This window comes from Mobula birostris, chromosome 19 (assembly GCF_030028105.1).
Source record: "Mobula birostris isolate sMobBir1 chromosome 19, sMobBir1.hap1, whole genome shotgun sequence".
Classification (NCBI taxonomy): Eukaryota; Metazoa; Chordata; class Chondrichthyes; order Myliobatiformes; family Myliobatidae; genus Mobula; species Mobula birostris.
In genome coordinates this window covers 9,121,772-9,148,340 of record NC_092388.1, presented here as the reverse complement: position 1 = coordinate 9,148,340, position 26,569 = coordinate 9,121,772, and the positions used below count along the sequence as shown (strand labels likewise).

General features: G+C 41.7%; 1 protein-coding gene across 1 annotated transcript in view; it reads left to right on the top strand.

The window, feature by feature from the left end:
- The window catches only part of chn2 (chimerin 2), a 267,250-nt gene that overhangs the window by 168,931 nt on the left and 71,750 nt on the right, over nucleotides 1-26,569 (top strand). The window contains exons 3-6 of the mRNA XM_072283192.1: nucleotides 5,466-5,521; nucleotides 8,805-8,836; nucleotides 11,295-11,408; nucleotides 17,183-17,468. Of these exons, the coding sequence (XP_072139293.1) occupies nucleotides 5,466-5,521; nucleotides 8,805-8,836; nucleotides 11,295-11,408; nucleotides 17,183-17,468 (488 nt within the window). The remainder of the gene's footprint in view (nucleotides 1-5,465; nucleotides 5,522-8,804; nucleotides 8,837-11,294; nucleotides 11,409-17,182; nucleotides 17,469-26,569) is intronic.

The following is a 26,569-nucleotide window of genomic DNA, read 5'->3' as shown; positions in this document are numbered from 1 at the left end:
CAGATAGCAGAGGGAAAAAGCAGTTTCTGAATCATCAACTGTGTGCCTTCAGGCTTCTGTACCTCCTACCTGATGGTAGCAATGAGAAGAGGGCATATAGTGGGTGATAGGGGTCCTTAATGATGGATGCCGCCTTTTTGAGGCATTGCTCCTTGAAGGTGTCCTGGATCCTGAGAAGTCTAGTGCCCTTGATGGAGCTGACTGAGTTTACATCTTCCTGCAGCTTATTTCAATGCTGTATAGTGCAGCCCCCCCCCCCCATACCAGATGGTAATGCAGGCCATGATACATCTGTAGAAATTTGTCAGTGTCTGTGGTGACATACCAAATCTCCTCAAACTCCTGATAAATTATAGTTAATTAGCTTGTTGTTATTTAGAGTACTCTGCTACTTATTGCCATTACTCCTGCTGGCATTTAGGGCAGCAACGAAGGTCCTCCATCTTTGCCTGTCCATAGCCATCTTTTCTATTTTGCCTCAGGTGTGGTTCAGGGTCCTTATTTCTGCCTCTATGGTACAGTCCCAAGTTGTCTTTGATATCCTGCATTTCCTCCACCCCTCAGGGGACCAGTGAAGTGCTGTCTTGATGATGGAGCTGGCCTCTCCTCTCATCACGTGCCCGGATGATCTCCATTTCCTCAGGATGATGTGGCCATGTCCTCTTGGTGACACTGAAGGAGTAGGGCATGGTTTGAGATCTATCTTTGCCGGAAGATATGGAGGATTTTCTGGAGGCGCATGGTGTGAAATGATGATAGATCGGCAGGGTCACTCTCTCTCATGCGCTAGTATTCTGACCCAGATGTGGACAAAACACGGCTCTGGTACAGTTTCACCTTGGTGTGGACACTGTACTTGGTTGATCCACATGTGTTGCTCATTGTTCTAAAGACATTTCTAGCTCTGCTGAATCTGAACTGGATATCATTCTTGGTCCTGCCATACTACCGAATGATGCTGCCCAGTTAGGTGAATCTGCCAGTGCTGGGGAAGGCAACGCCATTTGCCTTGAGGGAAGGAGGGAAATCTGCATTAAAGTTCACAGTCTCAGTCTTTCTCTGGTTGACTCTCGAGTCCAACCTGTCCACTAGAGGTACACAGGCATCGAGTTTTCTCTTCCATGTGCTAGCGTGTTTGTTATAGTAATGTGAGTTCATCTGCAAAGTCAAGGTCTTCCAAAGTAGGGTTCACCTAATGCCTCTCTGCTGATCTTTCATTGTTTGCCTCATAACCCAGTCAATCACCAGGTTAAACAATACCATCGACATCACACAGCCTTGCCTGACTCATGCCTTGATTTCAAAGCTCAAAGAGCAGTTCCCAACTGTGCATGTGAAATTAATATAGAAACTCTGGATGAGCTAGACAATTTTGAAAGCATGATCTGAGAATTTGCCAGAATTGCTCCTGTGGATGCTATCGAAAGCCTTTTCAAAGTCCACAGAAATTACACACAATTGTCAGTCATTCTGTGCACTGTTCTGATGCTACCCAGTGTGAAGATCTGGTGGACACAGCCTCTGTTCTTCCTCAAGCACAGATCAACAGCGTTTGTAATCTGATGGAGAATGACTTTGGTGAGATTCTTGCTGGCCTCTGATGAAAGTGTGATGCCACGCCAGTTGCTGCAATTACTCGGCACTCCTTCCTTGGGGATCCTAACAATGACTCCCTTTGTCCAGTTCGTGTACTTGTCGCCGTTCCCAGATTAGAGTCAACAATGTTTGCCGGATGGCTGTTGTAACTTTTGGTTCAAGTTTGAACAGTTTGGCACTCACATTGTGATGTCCTGCAGATTTGCTGCTTATTTAGTGACTTAATCACAGCAACAACCTCTTTTTGGGAGGTTCTGCTGCCCCTTGTATATCAGGTTCCTCTGTTGGTGGTGGTCTATTCAGTAATTCTCTGGAATACTCTGTCCATTGTTTCTTGCCCTTTCTCAGTTGTCAACAACAGACTGTTCTTGTCTCTCATGGGACCACTGAATCTGGCTTGGAACGTTCCACATGCCAACTTTGAAATCTTGTATATGTTTCCCTGGTCACCTTGATTGGCTGCTTCTTCATTCTGCACTGTAAGGTCTTCCATGCACATTCCCTGATATTTTCTTACAAGTCTCTTCACTTTCTTGTTAGCTTCATGTACGCTAGATGAAGTTACACCTTGGGTTGCGTTGACTTTGCACTTAGTACTTCCTTCTTATTTTTCCATCTTTATTCCTGCTGTATCCATTCTTTGTTCTTCTTTCCAGCTCTGTATTCTAGGCAAGCCTCTCAGCTCTCCTTGGAGACTGAAGCGATCCATTTTCACATTGTTTTCGATCCTGTCTACTGACACATCCTTGTTACGGTCTTGCAAGGTCCAAAACTTAAGCTGAATAATGAAGGCAGATCACGCACTGGTATCCTTGAGCTTGTCAACATCAAAACATCTTGGTACAAGTGTCCTAGTCCCAGTGCTTCTCAGCTTGAGTTTCATCACTGCTGCAACAAGGTGGTGATCACTTCCTGTATCCACTCCTCTCTTCACCTTAACATCCTGCGAGGATCATCTCCACATACCATTGATTATCAAATGGTCAGTTTAGTTCTTGTTGTGTCTGTTGGGTGAGCACAATGTCAGTTTGTGGATTTAACGGTGTGGAAAGGGGGTCCCTCTTTGACCAGATTGTTGATGGCACAGAATTCCACTAGTCTTTCACTATTGTTATTCATCATCCCACATCCACGTGTGCCCATGACCCTAGTGAATCGTGAGTTGTTGTTTCCCATTTTGGTGTTTAAATCTCCCATGATGATGATTATGTCATGGTATGGTGTTAACTCTACCAGCAATTGCAGCTGTTCGTAGAAGATGTCCTTTTCTTCAATGTCACAATCGTTAATTGGAGCACAGCACTGAATCACAGTCATGTTCACTTGCTTCCCTTTCAGCTTGACTCTCATCAGCCTACTTATTGATTGGTTTCCACTCCAGCAAGCATTCTCAATGCTTTTTTTCAAAATGACAGCTACATGATTGTGATGCTGACCATCTTCCCTTCCTGAGTATAAACTTGTTTCACCAGTTGCTGCCTTTAGTCTGCCAGACCCTGTCCATCCACTTTCACTGATGCCCAGTATATGTAGGCTGTAACAGTGTATTCCTGCAGTTATTTGTGCTAGCCTGCCAATGTTATACATAGTTTGTATGTTGCAGAAGCCAATTTTGGCCTTGTTCTTGGTGGTGGTCAGGGCTTCCTTCATCATGGCAATAGCTTCTTTTCTCTTTTCATTACTCTCAGCCACGCAGGTCCCTGGTGGAGACTCAGGAATACCGTCGCACTCAGATGTAGAAGGATGCTTTACCAGTCAGGGTTGTTAGCCCTGAGCTGAAACCCCCCCCCCAAACCTGGAGGACCAGTGGGCCACTCTTAGTCTGGCCTCTACCTTTGTCTCAAGCCAACATAGCTTGCTGGGTCATTGAGGCACACAAGCCTCCAAATGACAACAAGGTTGTGATCCTCTTGCTACTTGGTCATCTGGATGTCTAGTCTATTAATCGATCTTTTGAGGATTAAGTAAAAGGCATTAATCTGTCTTTGCCTTTTGGATGTTGACTGGCCCACTCAGCATTTCTAACACATTCCGAATTATTGAAGGTTTAGATTCTAGGCACTTTTTATATTAGAAATTAGCTGTAAAACTATTTCAGAACTTGTATGCTGGCACTTTGCATTACCATATATCAAAAATTTGTGAATGAAATTCAAAGTAAATTTATTATTAAAGTACGTATATGCCACCAGATACTACCCTGAGATTCATTTTTTGCTGGTGTTCATAGTAGAACAAGAACACAATAGGTCAACCAGTGTGCAAAAGACAAGCTGTAAAATACAAAAAAAACTAAATAAATATGTTAATGAATAGTTAATAAATAATATTGAGAGCATGAGTTTTAGAATTCTTGAAAGCGAGTCCATAAGTTGTGGAGTCAGTTCAGTGTTGAGGTGAGTGAAATTATCACTCCAGTTCAGAAGCCAGATGGTTGAAGGGTATTAATTGTTCCTCAACCTGGTGGTGTGGGGACCTGAGGCTCCTGTACCTTCTTCCCAAATGCAGCAGCAAGAAGAGAACATGGCCTTGGATGGTGGGTGCTGCCTTCCTGTGGCAGTGCTCCATGTAAATATGTTCAATGGCAGGGAGGATTTTTCCCATGATGAACAGTTGGTTTGAAAGCCTTTACTCCATTTATTTCTACAAGCAGGGAAATGTATTGAGGAAAGAAGAATGTTTTCATTCCGAAATTGTGAGCATGGTTGAGATCAATGTGCCACAGTAGCATAGCTGTTGTAAGTGAGGAAACAGATTCGATAGGTCTCAAAGGCAGGGACTCTGGACACAGTCTTGGTAGTAAAGGATTTTATTTACAGAAGGCAAACGTGGGAAAATGCCAAAAGAAGCAACACGCACACAATTTACAGCAGTCAAATCAGCAATAAAATGCGGGCAATTAATAAAATTGCGTGGGAACAAAGTATATATATACACACACACACACACACACACACACACCAAGGGAAAAGTCAATGCGATACCCAACACCCTTGACTCTGTGCGGGCACGGCTCTTCTGCTTAGGGACAATACCCACACCCCTAACCCTATTCAATGCACAACTCACCAACGGCAGGGTGGTCCCTCGGAGGTAGCAACAAAGAGAAAGGGTCAAGCACACATGGCTTCCTTTAGAGTGCAGCAGGGCTGATGAGTCCAGCCCAGGTGATTCACAGGGACACCAATGGCTCAGTGCCAGCAGGGATAAGCTGATTACAAAGGCCAATTGCCCAAGGTCAAGTCAAGGCTAATTAAAGGGGCCAACGGTTAGGTGTGCATTGATGGGCAAGGAGGGGTCAAACCTTGATTGGCAGGTGGCATGTCTTTTGACCAGGTAAATGGGCAGTGCTGTCATGTGACAGTCACGACCTGTCCAATACAGTAGCAGTTACTGTGACAACATTACAGCTCAGGGCATTCTGGATTTCGGTACTATCTGGTGCTATCTGTAAGGTGTTTGTACGTTCACCCCGTGAGTGCATGGGTGTCCTCCAGGTGCCCTGGTTTCCTCCCACAGTCCAAGGATGGGTTACTAGGTTAATGGATCATGGTAAATTATCCTGTCATTAGGCTAGTTAAATAGGTGGGTTGCTGGGCAGCGCAGTTCGATGGGCTGGAAGAGCCTGTCCCGCGCTGAATCTCCAAATAAGAATCTCACCACAAAGCCTTTGTTTTTTTTTGTACTAATATTTCTTGCAGTGGTTTTAGAATTAGCATAATGAGGATTGATACTTGTGTAACTTCAGAATAAAAATATTTGATTCTAGCTAATTAACTCATTGTCTAGCTACTTATTATGTTGGACTTTGTGATGCTTTGATGAATTTAATATTAACATTGTTCACATTTCATTCTGTTTTTGGACAGTATACCAGTTACAGCAGGAAGCACCACGTCCAAAGAGAATGACTTGCCCCCGAGAGGTTAGTTACAAACCAAACTTGAATAATGTGGTGTGCCGAATGAAAATGTGCTGTTATTGAATTTCTCATTTCGCTCTTTTGCACAACTGATATTGAGAATGCAGACAGCGTCAATGGAGTCATGCATATTGTTTCAAATGCTTATAATCCCACAGCATTAGACTGGATGCACAGCTAACGAGCTAAGCCAGCTGTATAAAATAGGAGACAAAAGAGCATTGTGCTTGGAATACAAATATTTAATAAAATGCTGATTTATTTCACTAAGAATGAAAGGGTATGTAAACCATTGCTTTTGGCATATATAAATGTCTTCAGCAGCATCAACCTATCCACAAGGTGTTCAGGATAATCAGTGACGCTCATTTAAATATGCACTTGGGGACAATACAAAACCTTTCACATTATTAAAAGCCTGTCTGTTGGACACGAAGCACTGTAGGAACCATAGACTTCCATCACATAGATCTCCAATGTCAGAAGGCATCCTCCACTCGTTTGATGCACTGCGTATATCTAAGGCTATGGAACCATACCACAAAGGTGAGGTTGTGCTGGAGGTCCGCAATTCATAACCATAGCATTTCCAGACAGGGCTTTACCGGAGTCTTGATTACACTGGCAATCACTCAGCAAAGCATAAAATTGCTTTGGAGTGTCTTTTATGTATTTATTTTATTTAGAGATACAGTGCCCTTTTGGCCACCGAGCCACCCACCTATTTAACCCTGGCCTGATCACAGGACGATTTACAATGACCAGTGAACCTACTAACTGGTACGTCCTTGGACTGTGGGAGGAAACCAGAGCACCCAGAGGAAACCTCATACATACATGGAAAGAACAGACAAGCTTTCTAACAGAGGACTCTGGGACTGAACTCTGTACTCTGACACCTAGATCTATAACAGTGTTGAGCCAACCGCTACGCTACTGTGGTGCCACATACAGACCAGGTTCATCCCTCTTTTTTTCTGAGCGTCTTTCTCACAACGAGTGGGACAAATCCAGTCTGGCTAATGACTGCCAAAGCAGTCGACTCTCAATGAATGATGGAAGATGGGAGTGACATTGTCACCAAGCAGTTTGTCTTCAGCTCGGTTTGTGTTTCATCAGAACCCCTCAGCTCCAGGCAATCTCAGCCTTGGTCCAAAGCTGAAGGGACGAGTGTGCCTGCCCTCGCCATCGGGACAGTATACTAAATGGCACAATAGCCTCGCAGTATCACAACACTTTACATCAACAGCACTCGGTGCATCCGGATTCAATCCCACCATTCTCTGTAAGGCTTTTGTACTTTCTCCCCGTGATCGCGTGAGTTTTCCAAAGATGCACGGCTTAGAGTACTGAGTTGTGGGGATGCTATGTGTGAGCTGGAAGCATGGAAATACTGTGGACCATCCCAGCACATCCTCAATGGAAGTGACACATTTCACTGCAAGTTCCAATGTTTTCATGTACATGTGACAAATAAAGCTGATGCTAATAAGCCAATCCTTAAAGCTTTCAGTTATCCTTCATCTTTTTGAAGATCACTGTGGAATCATTGAATCTCTGACTCTCACCCACTCTTTAAGATCTGATGTTGAAGTAAGTTTTCAGTCACCTTACCTAACTCTTCCACCATAGAGCACTGAGTATATCTTCTGTAAGAAAACCTGTCTGCTTCTGAACCTCAGAGTATGAGCTCAGCTTGCTCAGCATGCCCTCATAAAGATTTGCTTTTTTTCCTAATGTACATTGAAACAGAGTGAAACATGTGGTTTGCATCAGTGACCAATACAGTGTGAGGATTGTGCTGGGGGCAGCCCGCAAGTATTGCCACACTTCCTGCACCAACATTGCACACCCACAACTCTTGAATCCTAACCTGTGTGTCTTTGGAATGTGGGAGGAAACCAGAGCACCCGGAGGAAACCCACACAATCACTAGGAGAATGTACAAACACTTCGCAGACCGTGGTGGGCATTGAACTCAAACCTCCTTTTCGCTGGTGCTGTAACGTGTTAATCTAACCACTATCCTACTTCTTCAATCTCTTCATTCCAGGAATCAACCTAGTGAAACTTGTTTGAACTGTCTCCAAAGTGTAGCCTCTTTAGGATACTCAAACTGTACACAGACGTTGTTTCCCAACGTGCCGTATAGTTGAACAAAATTGTATCGTCTAATTTACAGGATAATATATACTGTATTATCAGTATAGTATGTAATCCTGATATAAGCCTCTTTGGCGTGTATTGTTGCGGGTGATATATTTAGATTACACTGTCAATGATAACAAACGGTATTGACCATAACTGCTCATCAAATGGTGTGACATAAAATAACTTGGAAACCCAGCTGCTCGTGCTGTAGCTCTGTTTAGCTGTAGTTACCAACTTCAGACATCCCACCTCTCTCGGAAGTTCCGGGAGTCTCCCGCATATTCATAGAGGCTCCCTGATCCCTGCAAATTATATACAATATCCTGGAAATCAATTTCTTTGAGAGTGAGCGAGCACAAGAGAGAGAAAGTGTGAGAGAGAGCGAGCAAGCGCAAGAGCGACCACGAGAGAGAGAGCGAGCGCGAGAGCAACCAGGAGAGAGAGAGAGAGAGAGAGAGCGTGAGAGAGAGAGTGCGCCATGGGAGAGTGTTCCAAAAAAAGAAAATATAAAACGTACGTCACCCCAGACTACCCTAAAGTGTACCCCTGCCTAATAGGGGTCAAAAATAATGACAGTGTTGTTCGCTGCACTGTTTGCAACAGTGATTTTTCTATTGCCCATGGTGGGTTAAGACTGTAAAAGACATGTTGAGGTGAGTTTAACAGGTGTCATTCGTTTATTAGCATAGCTAACGTTATTTAAACTAGCTGGCCAGCTGCTAAGGAGCTACTCTATTGCAGACATCCCACCTCTCCTGGAAGTCTCCCGCAAACTGATGGTGCTACCTCCCTGAAATGAGTTTTTGCAGGGTGGGATGTCTGCAAGTTTATCATAATGAGAACTTTTGATGGAAGTTTCTGTGTCTGTTGCCACCTGGTGGATTTTCCACCATATTGCACTTGTACTTTCTAATTTGGTAAATTCAGTTTATGAACTTAATCAGTGAACAGTTTACGAACAGTTAGTAATTGAGACAAATGTAACAATGATGTTCAAAAGTATCTGGGGAAAAATGTCTTTTGGGAGCGGAGTGGCACCAGCTAGATTCTCATAGGATGGATTTGATAACCTCAGGTTTAATATCACTGGTATACTTTGTGAAATTTGTTGTTTCTTTCTTTATTCTGTTTGCAGGTTGAAAACAGACCAAAGTACTATGGAAGAGAGTATGTGAACCATTTTCTCTTTTGTATCTTTAACTCTTGACAAGTTATTTCCAAAAGTAGAAAATAGTTTCCTTTTAGTTAGACACTAAACTAAAACTCATAGTTTTTGTGTTTTACATCTAGTAAGTAGTAAAACAGAAGTAGCTTTACAGCACAGTAATCTGTTTAAGTTCAAGTTCAAATTTATTTTCATTCAGCTGTATAGATGTATACAAGTTTCAAGTATATATATGTCATCATATACAACCTGAGATTCATTTTCTTGTAGGCTTACTTAATAAGTCTATAGAAAAATAACCATAACAGAATCAAAGACTGCCCAACTTGGATGTTCAATCAGAGTGCAGAAGTCAAGAAACTGCACAAATACAAAAATAGTATCTATAAAAAACCATATACAACAAGACAGACAATCTATGTGCAAAAGATAAGAAACTGTGAAAATACAAAATAATAATAATAATAAATAAGCAATAAATATCGAGAACATGAAATGAAGAGTCCTTGAAAGTGAGTCCATAGGTTGTAGGAACATTTCAGTGACGGGGCGAGTGAAGTTATCCCCGTTTGGTTCAAAAGCCTGATAGTTGAGGGGAATTATCTGTTCCTGAACCTGGTGGTGTGAGTCCTGAGGCTCCTGTACCACCTTCCAGCAGTGAAAAGAGAGCATGTTCTGGGTGGTGGGGGTCCCTGATGATGGATGCTGCTTTCCTGCCACAACATTTTATGCAATGTGCTCAATGGTTGGAAGGGCTTTACCCACCAAATGGAACAATGTGCCTCTGGACCAGGCTCGCATTCCATATAACACACACACACACACAGCACATATCTCTAACTTTATTAGCTTTTGTTACATATAATTCTTTATTCTTTTAATTGTTGAATATTTTTGTTGCATGCTGTGCCCAGGTCAACACACCACAGTAAATTCCTAATGCATGTAAATGTATATGGCGAATAAAGTTAATCCTTGATCCTCAATCAGATCAGGAGATTCAAGGCCATAGCAATTGTTGCACTTTACCTCCCATGAGCTTTTATTTTAATAGAATGAGTAAAACAGTTGTAAAGTTTTATTTTCTCTCTTGCTGAAGAGCCAATCCAATTTAAAAGTACTGTTTCTCCATATTGAACGAGTGTTGCAGCCTCGCTATCTCTATTACTAAGCAACACACAAAATGCTGGAAGAACAGGTAGCATCTATGGAGAGAAGCAGGTAGTCAATAATTTGGGCTGAGATCTTTCATTAGGATCCTTTAATTGGGTTTGCATGAAGAAATTAGATCTATCTTTACACAGATACTTTATTGATCCCAAAGGAAATTACAGTGTCACAGTAGTATCACAAGTGCACTGATATACAACTATTAGAAGAGAAGTAAGAAAGAATAAAATATAAGTTACCTCGAACATTCTAACAGGAGGGGGAAGGTCATCACTTCCCCAGCTATAGATTGACTGATTATACAGCCTAATGGCTGAGGGTAAGAATGACCTCTTCTTGCGCTCTTTGGAGCAGCACAGTTGTCTTTTAAGAACATTCACTTGGCATACTCTGCATCGGGATTTGAGAGTACATAACATGAACTACTTCCTTCCTTTACATGACCAACATTGTGCCCCCTATTCAGTTGATGATGTCCAGGTTTAAACAGTGCTCAATTGTCTTTTGATATCTTGGAGGATGCTGCAAACATGTGCACTCTGCTTACGAAAGGACAGCAATTTTAATGAAATAAATTGCCCTTAGTTCCTATAATATTATACTGTCAATTTCTTAGTTGACATTTGTATACACCAGCTCAAAACCTATTTATTTAACCTTGCTTTTTGTCTGTTATTTTCCTGTTTGCACTTTATTTCAATGTAAAGCACTTCAAACTATATCATTTGAATGAAAGTGCTCAAGAATAAGTTATTATTATTATCAATCCAAGTATGAAAATATGTGGCCTATTAATTATGATTTGAAATCCATTCAATAGATATCATGACATCTAATTCTGTTGAAACTCATAAAATGACCAATTGGTCATGTGGTGTAATTTTTCTAAATAGAGCACTATAACACAGAAACAGGCCCTTTGGCCCATCTAGTCCATGCTGAATTGTTCTTCTGTCTAGTCCTGTTGACCTGCACCTGGACCTGCCCCTCACACCCCTCCCATCCATGTAGTCCAAACTTCTCTTAAATATTGAAATCAAACTCACATTCGCCACTCTGCCAGCAGCCACTACCCTCTCAGTAAAGAACTTCCTCCTCATGTTCCTCTTAAATATTTCATCTTTCACCCTTAATCATGATCTCTAATTCGGCTTGCATTTACCCTAACTATACCCCTCATAATTTTGTACACCTCCACCAAATCTCCCCACAGTCTCCTACACTCCAAAGAATAAAGTCCCAACCTATTCAACTTTTCTCTGTAATATTTTGAGTATTTTGTCCTTTCAGATTCCATGGGATGATATCTCGTGAGGAGGCCGATGAACAGCTCGGTGGAGTTGAGGGAGCTTACCTCATCAGAGAGAGTCAACGTCAGCCAGGAAGTAACACTTTGGCTCTGAGGTGAGTTTACTTCCTAATGCCAACAATCTGAACATGTTATTTTCTAATAACAAAGAGAAATGACCTGTTACATATTTTGGTTTCTTTGTCTTCCCGGTTTACACTTTGACCTGCAACTCCAGTGGGCAGAAAAGATCCAGAGGGATGCATACAGCACAACACACTTGCACCTGGTGCTCAAGGCAGTGACTCACATTTTCAAGAGGAGGGCACAATTCCACACTACTCATGTCCTAGTGTCAAGTTCCTAGGAATGACCATCGCCAATAGCAGGTCCTATTCCAACCACATTGTCACCACATCTAGGAAAGCTCATCTCACTATGACCTTGCCCCTTATTGTGTACCCACAATGCACTTTCTCCGCTACTGTAACACTTTATTCAACGCTCTGTTGTTGTTTTACCTCGCATAACCCTCTCACCATAGGCTCATAATGAGTTAGCTATAGCTTTGGACACAAACTAACAGCAACTTAACTCCACAGTGCATGGCGAATAATGGTGAAAAGGCAATTTCCAATAACTAAACAGGTCTAGGGTAGATGTGATTTGGGTAAACAGTAAAGTATGAATGATCCTTTAAGGGAAAATAAGACAATTACTTATATGAATACTGACACACCCATACAAATTTACTGTTCACCAGGAGCAATAATTTAGCTCATACTGGTATCAACTTAGATTAAAATTATATTGACAAAATATTTTAAACTATAACAAGCGAAATAAAGTAAAAGGCCGATCATGTATATGTTAGTCTATACCACGCACCTAATTGTTAGAGCTCTTTGTTGCATAATCAGTTTGCTTCACTTTGTTTACCCATGGTAGCAAAATGGTTCTGCGCTGAAAAACCAATCAAAGTAAAAATATTATCCATACCATGTCCAAGGAAACAAGGCATCAAACTTTCTCGAATGTCACACGCTAGCTAACTAAGTGAAAGTTATCTGCACATTCTCTGAGCGACCGTTGCCTGTATGAGAATTTTCTGACATCGGTATCTGTCCTTCTGAATTGAATTCTGGGAGTGTTTCACCATGTTCTTCCACTATATTTGTTGTCCGTTTTCATTTGGTCCCAGCTCTCTCTGGAAAATGGTTCCCCCCATTCTTTTATTCCCATGCTCTCCTTAGAATGTTCCCAAGACAAATCCTTTTGGCTAATTCAACAATCCTAACTCAATAATAAACTGAGTTTTTATTTTAAACAGCAAAAAAAAGGTACTCAGTTTTATAATGTATTTAGGGGGACACTTAATGCATTTTGAGAAAATCTGCAGAAAATAAAATACCCAACAGCATAACTGCATGAATAAGCATGGTCTTGTACTACCAAAATGCACTGTGTAATGAATTGATTTGTATAACTGATGTGCAAGACAAGCTTTTCACTGTACCTTAGTAGATGTGACACTAATACCAAAAATGGGCATCCATGAGGTTCTGATTCTATAGCAGAACCAACACAATTTTTAAGCTTCTGTCTCCTTGCTTTCCAGTCCTGATGAAAGGTCTCAGCCTGAAACTATTTATTCACCTCAACAGATGGACATTTTTTTAATGGGCTATTTTTTTTGGACCCTTGTATTACCCTCTATATGGGAACGTAAGTGCTCAGTACAGTACTTCCAAGTGGTTCCTTCTAAATTTTGCGGAGGTATTTACAAATTAATTAGTCATCTGCAGCATTGCATACAGAGAGTCAATAGAAGCTTTTTAACTTAGTCATGTGGGGCCAAAGGCAAGAGAGCAAGGGCAAGAAGAGAATAGGGACTGAGAAACTACAGTAGGCTAATTGTCCCAGCAGGGAGAGGAAGTTAAGCCAAACCCATTTGTCTTGAGTCAGGGAAATGCCTCTTATCTTGATGAGCAGGAGCTCAGTATGTTGTTCCTTAGCTGATCAGTGAGCCAATTTTTAAGTTATTTCAAACTGCTTAAAATAATAACTTCAGGGGGGAAACGAGTTATTCACTCAACTGTGGCCCTGTTCCTGGCACTGTTGGTGTGTGCACACTGCAAACAAGTATATATTATTTACTCAATGTCTTGAGACCAGTTTCAAAGTTAGGAGATGACCAGACTGATCAAATAAAGAAAAGGCTGGTATCGATTCTCACAACCTGGTATAGACACAGCAAAGCTCTGGAATGGAAAACATACAGAGTGTGGAGGACACAGCCCAGTGCTTCACAGGCAAAGTCCTCTCCATCATTGAGCACATTTACTCGGAGTGCAGCATCCATCATCAACGACCCCCCGCCCCGTCCAGGCCTTGCTCTCTTTTCTACATTACCATCGGGAGGAGGTACACAAGAGTTTCTGCAGATGCAGAGCAACACACACAAAATCCTGGAGGAACTCAGCAAGTCAGAGAGCATCTATGAAAAGGAATAAACATTAGATTTTTTGGGCTGAGACTCTTCAACAGGGTTCACGGTACAGGAGCCATAGGTCTCACGCCACCAGGTTCAGGAACAGTTCGTACCCTGCAACCATCAGGCTCCTGAACCTCTGTTGATAACCTCACTCCAACCTTGACCCTGAACTGATTCTACGAGTTACAGATGCATTTTCAAGGACTTTACAATTCATGTTCTCAGTATTATTATTTATTTACATAATTTGTCTTTTGCACTTTGGTTGTCAGTATTTCTTTATGTATTTCTTTATCTTCCTGTAAGTGCCTGCAGGAAAATGAATCTCAAGGTAGTATATGGTGACATGTACATACTTTTATAATATATATTACTTTGACTTTATCGCAATCACAGAGATCCAAAGCACATTTATTATTAAAGTGTGTATACAGAATACAACTCTGAGATTCGTGCTCCCACAGGCAGCCACGAAACAAAGAAACACCATGGAACCCGTTCAAAGAAAAGATCAAACACCAAACATGCAAAAAAAAAGAAACAAATTGTGCAAATGGCAAAAAGCAAGCAAACAACACATAGAATTAAACATCAAACCAGGAGTCCAGTGGCAGTCTGGAGGCCATCCCTATCCCCCGGCTAGGCAAATCCATCAAAAGTGATGTTGCAGGGAATAGCTACAAAAATGAACTGGGAATCCTCAGCCGACATTATGAAGTCTCAAACGTTCAAATTAAGAAAACCTCTTGCTGATTACTCAGCCAATGAGTCATTAGTGAAAGCGCGGAATGTTTAGTCTGAAAAGGGATCTTTACCTCTAAAGATGTCAGCTGCCAAAGCTAGATTTGTAAGGGGTGGTAAGAGAACCAAAGCAAAGGATTAAGTTACAGTGTGCTCCTAATTGGTTCTTCTCCTGTCACTGGGCCTGTCCATGAAATTATTACTAGAAATGACAAAATACCAGGAGAGTCTATGTCGAGACAACATCCTTATTCACGCTGAAACATATAAAATTATGAAAGGGATAGATAAGATAGAAGCAGGAAAGTTGTTTCCAGTGATAAGTGAGACTAGAACTAGGGGACACAGCCTCAAGATTCGGAGTAGATTTAGGATGGAGATGAGGAGGAACTGCTTTTCCCAGGGAGTGGTGAATCTGTGGAATTTTCTGCCCAATGAAGCAGTGGAGGCTACCTCAGTAAATATATTTAAGACAAGCTTGGATAGATTTTTGCATAGTCGGGGAATTAAGGGTTATGGGGAAAAGGGAGGGAGATGGAGATGAGTCCATGGCCAGACCAGCCATAATCCTATTGAATGGTGTAGCAGGCTCGAAAGGCCAGATGGCCTACTCCTGCTGCTATTTCTTATGTTCTTATGAACACAACGTGCCTGTTTTATGGCACAGCTCAGTTGAATAGATTAATGGCAGATTTTAGTCATGTAAATCTGGAGATTCAGGATGTGCAGTGAACTCCTAATAGCAGAACATTCCATCCCTATCTCTATATCCTTTATGGCCTGGGAAATTCCTAAAACTCAGCCACTATGAGCAGTTTTGATGTAGTGAGGGGAGTAGAAGTACGTGTCAATAACAGTTAGTTTCAGTTAGTGTATCTGAAACTAACTGTTAATGTGATCAGGGTGACACATAGGACTACAGAGATCCCTTCCTGGAGAATGGTCTCAGCCCAAAACGTTGACTGTTTATTCATTTCCATAGGTGCTGCCTGACCTATTGAGTTCCACCAGCATTTTGTGTCTGTTAAAGGTTAGCTTTATCTGTCACACATGCATCGAAACATACAGCGAAATGCGCCTTTTGTGTGAATGACCAACTCAGTCGGAGGATGTGCTGGGGCAGCCCACAAGTATCACCATGCTTCTAATGCCAACATGCCGTGCCCACTACTTACCAACCCACTAACCTTTGGAATAAGGGAGGAAACTTGAGCACCTAGAGGAAACCCACATGGTCGTGGGTAGAAGGACTAATTCCTCACAGACAGTGGCAAGAATCGTACCCTGATCGTACAGATGGCACTGCAAAGTGCCACGCTAATCTGGACACTACCGTACCTGACTGCGAAATGGCAGAAGTGTCATACCATGTGCAAAAGTGTGGCAACCCCTTACCTAGCACATCAAGTCTGAGTACTTATTACATTCAATCAGGAGCAGTGGCTGACAATTGAGTATCTAACAGGAGAATCATCTTTATTTTATTGATTTAGTGATAAAGGTCGTTTAGTGAATGAGCCTCTGCGAACCAATCACACCCATGTGACCAATGAACCAACTAACCCCTTGCGCCTTTGGAGTGTGGGAGGAAAACAGAGCACCAGTCATGGGGAGAATGTGGAAACTCCTTACAGACAGCGTAACTGGCGCTGCTATCTGCCACACTACTGAGCCCCCCTGCCCCGCCCAGCCCCGCCAGTGATCTTCAACACCAGCCCAGCACTGACTGCAAAAGGCAAATATGAGACATTAGCCTCATTGGGAAGTGCCCGGTGGACAATTCATCTCAAAGTTCAAAGTACAAATGTGTCACCATAAACAACCCTGAGATTCATTTTCTTGCGGGCATACTCATTAAATCTATAGAATAATAACCATAACAGGGTCAATGAAAGACTGCCCAACTAGGGCGTCCAACCAGAGTGCAGACAACAACAGGCTGTGCAAAAACAAAAAGGAGAAACTATAATCAGAATCAGGTTTAATACCGCCAGCATGAGAAAATCTGCAGATGCTGGAAATCCAAGCAACGCACACAAGTTTCATGATGCTGGTGATATTAAAGCAACACACACAAAATGCTGGAGGAGCTCAGCAGGCCAGACAGCATCAATGGAAAAGAGTGCAGTCGATGTTTATTCTTTTCCATAGATGCTGCCTGGCCTGCTTGAGCTCCTCCAGCATCTTGTGTGTGTTGCTTTAATATCACCAGCATATGTCGTGAAATTTGTTAACATTGTGGCAGAAGTACAATGCAATACATGATAAATGTAGGAAAAAAAGGAATTACTGTAAGTATATATATATATATATATGTATGTCAAATAGTTAAGTTAAAAATAAATAGTGCAAAAACAGGAATCAATAAAAAAAGTGCTAAAGTTCAATGTCCATTTAGAAATCGGATAGCGGAGAGGAAGAAGCATAATAAAAAAGCAATAAATATCGAGAACACGAGATAAAGGGACCTGGGATCTTGACCTTTGTGTTCGCCTCTGTTCAGGTCCTTTGCGATTTTTATCAGCACATCAATTTTTTTTATATTTTTCACTAACTTCTGTTTAAGATGCCATTTTATCAGCATTAGTTTGTGACATGTTTGGTATGGATTGAGGATTATTGTTTATTATTCTTTTCCTCTGATTCCCTTTCTAGATTTGGATATCAGACATTAAACTACAGATTATTCTATGATGGAAAGCACTTTGTAGGGGAGAAACGATTTGAGTCAATCCATGATCTCGTGACAGATGGTTTGATAACCCTTTACATAGAAACTAAAGCATCTGAGTATATTTCTAAGATGACTACCAATCCCATCTATGAGCACATAGGATATGCCACACTGTTGAGAGAGGAAACCTCAAGAAGACTGATAAAAACAAAGCGAGACATTAGGAAGGTGTTCTTGATGAACGATGAAAACAGTTCAGTTGAAAAGGTAAGATTTTGTTTATCGAAGACATGGTTGTGCAATGATTTTTGGTGTGCTTCTAACATGAGGTCTTGTGTGTTTGAAGAATTACTATCATAATCAAGTTTGTTTTCAGTGACATACGTTGGTCCATGGCCTCCTCTTGTGTCATGAAGAGGCCACCCTTAAGTTGGAGGAGCAACACCTTAGATTCCATTTAGGTAGCCTCCAGGTTGATTTTTCTGGTATTGCCCACTCCGGCCTCTTACCTCTGCCTATCACCTCCCCCGGGGTTTCACCTCCTTCCCTTTCTCTCCTCTCCTATCAGATTCCTTTCTCTCGAACCGTTTCCCTTTCCTACCCAACTGGTTTCACCTATCACTTTCCAGCTCTCCTCCTTGCCCTCCCCCTCACCTTTTTATACTGGCATCTTCCCGCTTCATTTCCAGTCTTGAAGAAGGGTCTCAGCCCGAATTGTTCGTTCATTTCCATGGATGCTGCCTAACCTGCTGAGTTCCTCCAGCATTTAGTGTGTGTTGCTGTGGATTTCCTGCATCTGTCATATATCCCGTGTCATGAAATTTGTTGTGTTGTGGCAGCAGTCCAGTGCAACATATAAAATGTATATAAATTAAAATAACTAGTATAAACTAAAAAGAAATATCTGCTGGTAGATATCCTACTGGTTCTGAGGACTTTTTCATGCTGTAAAATCTGTGATGCCTTACTGCGGTGTGAATCCAGAACACGCTGGCCATTCACTCACTGTCGTTGGTACTGTTAAAGCAACTAGTGTGAGGGGGAACACGAGAGATTCCGCTGATGCTGGAAATCAGTCACAGGGCATGAAGAGATATCGTGAGAAGACAGGAGATTGGGGCTGAGAGGGAAAATGGATAGGCCATGGTAAAATGGCGGAGCAGACTCAATGGGCCGAATGGCCTGATTCTGCTTCTACATCTTATGGTCTTATCTGGAGCAACACACAAAAATGCTGGAGGATCTCAGCAGGCCATCTAGCATCCATGGCATGCGAGCTGAAGCTTTATGAGGTCAGATAGGGGTAGGGAGTATGTAAGCGGTAAGGCTCTGATAAAATGTTGGTGAGCAGCGGCACCTTGGGTCCATAGTTCCCGAAGCAGGAGCCTGGTTAGAACAGCCAGGGTGGTGCATTTCCGGTCATCACACTGTGATGCCAGAGAGAGCACAGAGGAAATTGGAAAACTTCAGTTATTGGGAGTGACTGGGTAAGCCGGGGTTCTTTTCTCTGAAACAACAAACCAAAGGGGTGGTCTGCTAACGGGTATATAAAATTATAGGAGACTAGATAGTCAGAATCAGTGGACCTAGGTTTAAGATGAGAGGAAGGATTTGAGAAGAAACGTGTTTTACACAGAATGGTTGATATGTGCAATTAGCTGCCAAAAACTTTAGATTCAAATTCAGATTTATTTATAAACAGAAGTTAGGTGGTCCTGTAAGTCCTTGTCTGTCGGTTCACTGCCCAAGCAGTGAAAGTGAAAATTACTTACAGCAATTGTTTGAGGAGTGAGAGAGGAAGCTGAACAAGAATGCAGTTGAGATGCAGGAAAATGAATTTATAGAACTAGATTTTTTTGCAAATTGGATTTAACATAGAATTGTGGTCAGTTGATTCATATTGGTGCCATAGTTGGATCTGTTTGTTATAAAATTAAGGTCCACACATTTTAAGTTAATTTTCCATTTGTACCATTTTCTGTAAAAATGCACCAAAATGGATTCTGATTCAGATTTATTTATCGCATGCACACAAAAGCAAAATCATCTGTGGTAACAACCAAGGTTATGCTGGGGGCAGCCTTCAAATGTCACCACACATTCCGTCACCAACATAATATGCCCACAATGCTCATCAGAACAACACAGAACATAACAAGCAACAGAACCCAACAGCAAAGCAAGGCCCTTTACCAGCCACCATCCTCCCACTCAACCACATTCACAGTCCACCAACTCTAGGACATTTGAACACTTGAATAGGCAAGGCTTAGTAGGATTTGGTCCTTAAATGGGATCATAATAGATGGTCTGAAAAGTTGGCTTAGAGTTGGTGGTCTGTTTCTGTGCTGTATGATCCCATGACTACACTCAGTGGCCACTTTATTAGATACATCTGTAAGTTAATGCAAATATCTAAACAGCCAGTCACGTGGCAGCAACTCAATGCATGAAAGCATGCAGACATGGTCAAGAGGTTGTGTTGTTCAGACCAAACATGTGACCTTCGAAAGACTATTGATGCCAGATCAGGTGGTTTGAGTATCTCAGAAACAGCTGAACTCTTGAGATTTTCATGCACAATGGTCTCTAGTATTTACAGAGAATGGTGAGCGGCAGTTGTGTTGGCAAAAATGCTTTGTTAATCAGAGAGGTCAGAGGAGAATGGCAGAACTGGTTCAAGCTGACAGGGAGGCAACAGTAACTCAAATAACCACACGTTACAAAAGTGGTGTGCAGAAGAGCATGTCTGAATGCACAACATGTCGAACCTTGAAGTGGATGGGACACCGAGGTGGAAGACCACGAACGTACACTCAGTGTAGGAGGTACCTAATGAAGGTACTGATTGCATGACTCATATTTGTAATAATAGTGCTGTGATTAGGTTTCTTTGTTACTTCACTCGTGCTGTTCATTTTCCACTGTATTTGTTATAAACGTCACTTTGAGACCAGGCATACATTTAAATGGACAATGGATATACGTCTGTTCTTCGTAACTGGCTCTCACTGTGAACAAGTGTGATTGATAGTGCAGTGGAAAGTTAGACAATGTAGTCGGTGCCTGAAGTGAACTCCTTGTTCAGTAGTAGACATGAAGTACTGTACTTGGGCTGAAAACATTTTGAGCTCTCTTAATTTGAAATATTTATAACAAGCTGGCAGGGCAAATTATAGAAAACAAAAATAAAGCTGCTCTTTGAAATGAAAGCTGCAGGGGAAAAATCAAAGTGAGTGAAATACCAAATTTCAAATCTACTCTCGTCTCCTGTCAGAGTCCTTCTTCTTCAGCCCTTTAGCTTTTCTACCTGTCACCTCCCATCTCCTTTTCCATCCGCCTTCCCTCACATAACTTCACTTGTCACTTTCTAACTTGTAGTCCTTCCCCTTCCCCACCACCTTTTGGCTTCTTCCCCCTTTCTTTCCAGGCCTGATGAGGGGTCTCAGCCTGAAACATCGAGTGTTTATTTCCCACCATAGATGCTGCATGACCTGCTGAGTTCCTCCAGCGTTTTGTGTGTGTTGTTCGAGATTTCCGGCATCTGCAGAATCTCTTGTGTTTGGAAATGTTCAAATTTCAGTGGTTTCCAAATATTCTCCAAAGGAACAATCAATTCAATAAGGAGCCATATTTAAAAAGTTGCTGCAGGACCGCTGTCTGGGTAAGTAACAGGAAACACCATTGGAATAAATGTGGCATTCTCAGAGTGACAGGATTTAATGAGCAGGATGGAATTGGGATTCGTGCCAGAGTTCAGTTCAAGTTTAATTGTCATTCAACCATATATGAATACCCATGAATATGGTCAAAAGAATCAGTGTTACTCCGGTGCCAAGGTGCAAAACACAGTACCAACAATCATACACAGCACAAGTCCCTGAGTCCATTAATATTGCAGCAATCTGCAGTTGAACACAATACACCATCTTCTGCCAAACGAACACTGGAGGGCAGCACTGACTCCAGCACACTGACTCCAACACCTCCCGCCTGGGCAGCTGGAAACAGGTGACACCGCAGCTTGAGGCCTAATCCTCACCAAGATCAAGGCCATGCACCTCCCTCACCATTTGCCCAACAAATCAGTGAATTGGACTTGCAGCACTCCACACCACCAAAGTCCAACTCGGTCCAGCAATCACAAGAAAAGTGACTAAGATGATCACTGGCTGTTAAACTGTACACCTTCTTCGTGCACCGATCCCTCTCTTGCGCAGACAGCAGCACGATCTGCACAAAGTCCAGTTCAGTTTCTCCACCAACAATCAACTCGCTGATGGAGTGGACTCGAAGACCCTTAAGTTCTTAATGTCCAGCAGGGTCATGTTTAAAAAAAAGTTTATAGAAGACAGAGGTACCAATGGTTGGCCCAGTAAAAGCTGTAGTGTCCGAGCGTGCCACCACCTTACTGGAAGATGTATGTAGATCCAAAGGGTCTGCTGTTGTCTGTGAGGGGTTTGTAATTTTTCCTCGTGACCACCTGGGTTTCCTTTGGGTGCTCAAGCTTCTTCCCACATTCCAAAGACCTATAGGTTAATTGGTCACATGGGTGTGGTTTCAATGGGACAGAGGGCCTTTTACCATGCTGTATCTCTAAATAAACTAAATAAAAAGATATGTGAACAAAGACGCTTCTGCCAAGGACTGTGGGCTCCACAATTCAAATTGAAATCTACATTTCTTTTGTAGATATAACCAGTGGCTTTCCAACATGTAAAAAAAATCTTAATAAAGCACTGAAATTTTGAAGTCAGTTGGGGTTTGGTTTCCACTGCTGTCTAGAAGGAGTTTATATGTTTCCCCTGTGACTGTGTAGATTACTGCACTGGCTTGTGTATCAAATAGTCAGCAGGGATGCGTCGTCCATGGTCAATCCCGGCCAGAAGAAGGCCTCAAATAAAAGATTGCCTGTTGATTTAATTTAATTTATTTAGAGGTACAGCATGGCCCAATGTGCCCATGTCACTAATTAACCTTCCAACCCGTATGTCTTTGGAATGTTGGAGGAAACCAGAGTACCCGGAGGCAATCCACTTGGTCATTGGGAGAACGTACTAACTCCTTACGGTCATAGGCGGGAATTGAACCCCCGTCGCTAGTAATGTAAAGCAATGTGCTAACTGCTATGCTACCGAGCTGCTCTTTCCTATGATGGGTGAGGTGATATTCCCTTTTCTGAGGGTCAAAGACCTTGGAATTGCTCTTTCTCAATGGACGATGAGGGGCCTGCAGACCCGTCTTAGAGCAATGTCTATGGCTGAATCTTAGATTACTTCAGCCACAAACGTCAGATGTAAATTCAAAATACGAACGCAGCGTGGTGAGAATCAGACGTATGATTTGTTGCTGGAGATGCATCTGATTCACATCTCGGTTTTAAGACCACCTTAGCTGGAGTTAGGTGCTATGTTGAAGTTGAATAAGATGTTGATGAGGTCAAATTTGGAATATTCTGTGCTGTTTTGGTCACCTACCAACAGAAAAGGTATCAATAAGATTAAAAGAGTACAGAGACAATTTACAAGGATTTTGCTGGGATTTGAGGACCTGAGTTATAGGGAAAGGACTTTATTCCCTGGACTTTAGGGGACTGAGGAGAGATTTGGTGAAAGTATATAAAATTATAAGAGGTATAGATAGGGTAAATACAAACATTTTCCATTGAAGTTGGGTGAGATGAGAATCAGAGGTCATGGGTTAAAGGTGAAAGGTGAAATATTTAGGGGAACCTGGGAGAGAACAATTTCACTCAGAGGGTGGTGAGAGTGTGGAACGAACTTCCAGCGGAAGTGGTGGATACAGGTTAAATTTCAACTTTTAAGAGAAGTTTGGATAAAGTACATGGATGAGAGGGGTGTGGAGGTCAATAGTTCATATACTAGTTCAGCAGGAACTGTATGGATGAAGGGCCTGTTTCTATGCTATCACCTGCCAGCTTCCCCTCCCATACTTTCCTATTCTGTCTTCTGGCTTCTTTCCTCTTCCTTTCCAGTCCTGATGAAGGGTCTCTGCCTGAAACATCGAATCTTTATCCCTTTCCATAGATGCAGCCTGACCTACTGAGTTCCTCATTTTGTATGTGTTACTCTGGAGTTTCAGCTTCTGCGGAATCTCTTGTGTTTACAAAAGTAACAGATATCACAAAACTGCGCTACATCAGCTGTAATAAATCTGAAGAGTGCACAGTCATAATTAACTGTATTTTGGAGACTGGCTTTGAGTAACTTTTCAGTAATCTCCAATGACCAATTAACCTGGCCTCAGCTGACATCCAATCACTATGCCTTTGCCACAGTAAGAAAAAATCATTATAGCAGCCGCAGAACTTTGAAGCCAAATATCCCCATAAGATTTGGGAAGAAAATGTGAGAATAGGGGGCACAGAGATGATGTGATTTGAACAAAAAAAGTAGAAAGTGAACATACAGAAGTGAGTACTGTGCACAGAAAGAAAAAAATATTTCAGCAGTGTGCAGAATGAATAGGAGTCATCTAGAAATATGAAATAATGTTATTACATAATATTATGTAAGAATGTATAAACATACAGATGTATGAGGAATGTTTGATGGCTCTGGGCCTGTATTCACTGGAGTTTAGAAGAATGATGGGGGATCTCATTGAAACCTATCAAATATTGAAAGGCCTCAACAGAGTGGATGTGGAGAGGATGTTTTCTGTAGTGGGGAAGTCTAGGATCAGAGAGCACAACATCAGAATGGAGGATGTCCCTGTGGAACAGAGGTAAGGAGGAATTTCTTTAAGCAGAGGTTGGTGAATCTGTGGAATTCATTGCCAGACAGCTGTGGGGACCAAGTCATTGGGTATATTTTAAACAGAGGTTGATAGGTTCTTAGACAGTCAGGGTGTCAATAGCTACAGGGAGAAGGCAAGAGAATGGGGTTGAGAGGGATAATAATTCAGCCATGATGGAAAATGGAGCAGAATCATTGAGCCAAATGCCCTTATGGTCTTACAAGCAAACACAAGGAGATAATCACACCAAGAGAAACAAGAAAATAGCTCGGGTACATAATACACCAGACAAGCAAATCACTGCAAGTTACTGAGTGTCATAACGATGCAATGAAAATTGTAAAATTTAACCTGGAGTGCACTTGGCATTTATCGTTGCAGTTGTTTCCTGATGCCCAATGGCTTTCACTGATATAAAAATGTTTACCAATTTAAATATCATAGGTTAGAATTGCACTCTGGTGATTCACACTTTTCACAGAGCTACATTTATCAAAAAAAAATTAAACTAGTGCTTAGAAAACCTTTTCATTGCCATCAAATTGGGCAGTTCAGATATTTAATTACATGATACGCTGAGCTTTTGCTATTAAGTGCCATCAGTAGCATTATGGCAATTAAATACTTCTGTCCTGTCGACTTCTTAATAGTGACATTTTGGATTAAAACTCCATCGCCATTCTGTAAAATAGTGGGGTGGTTATGTTTTGGACATTGGTAGTTATTTTACTGTTTTGGGCATTGCGCATCTATAGAGCTGAAAATAAGTTGCCTGTAATTAGCTTTGATTGACTTGTCAATGCTAATCTTTTTCACGTAATCTATGTATTTCAAAAATTCAGAATCTGTGGCATAGGTGCAAATTATATTCATGAAGTAACAGAATTTAAAAATAATAGCCAATGCTTGAAGTGAGTTGTGATGGCTCATGTTGTCGTGTTTCCTTTTTTGTCACTGATAAGAGCACACATAAAACACAAAACAGTCTTGGCTCTTTATCCCACAGTGCTGTGGCGACCTTTAAACCTGCTGCAAGATCGATCTAACCCTTCCCTACTACATAGCCCTCCATTGTTCTTTCATCCACGTGCCAATCTAAGAGTCTCTTAAATGTCTCTCTGCCTCTACCACCACCCCCTGGCTACACGTCCACATTCACCACTCTGTGAACATTATACCATGTTCAGCCCATGTCTATGCTTACCCTAATGTGAGTGCTGGTGAAGATAAATTTGACCATAAAATAAACACATTCAATTCTCCAATCAAAATTAAATCAAGTTATTCTAGTAATGCTTAAACCTATTTCTGGTAAAATTAAACTCCGTGATGGCACCTAGAGCGCTCAGCTAACACTGCAGTTAGCTAACAGGAATACACAGTCAACTGCAGAACTGTCAACACAAAAGATTCTGCAGGTGCTGGAAATCCAGAGCAACAAACACAAAGTGCTGGAGGAACTCAGCAGGTCAGACAGCATCTATGGAGGGAATAAACGGTCGACGTTTCAGGCCAAGACACTCCATCAGAACTGTAGATTTATCCTGCAGGTCACGATTGCTTTGCAAGTGATGCTTTGGTTATTAGCATACATTATTAGTTAACACCGGCTTGACTTCTGGTTCAAATATTGACTGGTTGCCTCATGGCCTGGAATGGAAACACCAATTGCCCTAGGACGGAAAATCCGACAAAAGGTAGTGGATACAGCCCAGTCCGTCATGAGTAAAGTCCTCCCCACCATTGAGCACACCTACATAGAACACTGCCACACAGGAAAGCAGCGTCCATCATCAAGGACCCCCACTACCCAGGTCATGTTCTTGTCTTGCGGCTGCCATCAGAAAGAAGGTACAAGAGCTCCAGAACCCCCAGCACTAGGTTCAGGAACACTTATTACCCCTCAACCACCAGGCTCTTGAACAAGTGGGGATAACTTCACTCAACTGTACTCACCCCATCACTGAATTGTTCCCACAACATATGGACTCACTTTCAAGGACTCTTCATCTCATGTTATCTATATTTATTGTTTATCTATTATTATCATTATTACTTGTACTTGCAGAATTTGTTGTCTTTTGTACATTGTTGTGAATGGTCTTTCATTGATTCTACTGGGTTTCTTTGTATTTACTGTGAATGCCCACAAGAAAATGAATCTCAGGGTAGTATATGGTAGCATATATGTACTTTGATAATAAATTTCCTTTGAACATATTAATTGAAGGCGTTAATTTGCTCTGCTATGAAATGCAATTCTGTGTCCCTGGTTCGCTAAGTAATAATTGAATGTATATTTCAGGTTGTACAGTAATTTTCAGTAAAACTAGTAAGACTTATTGAACCAGATGCAGAGGGACTGCACAGTTAAAGTGCTGTCAGTGTTGGATTTTTATTTGGGAGAAGTGCAAGGCCAGCTGACAAATCTGAATTGCTATTGGAGGTTTGAACCAGGGTTATTAGAATGGAAATTAAAACTTGCAACTTAAGATGCAATTTACAAGAGGTGTCCATTAATGTGTGATTTGGTGGTAAAATTGTAAAACATATTAATTATGTCCAAGCATCTCATTTCTCAAGAAACCGCAAGCAGTAGAAGTCCGCTC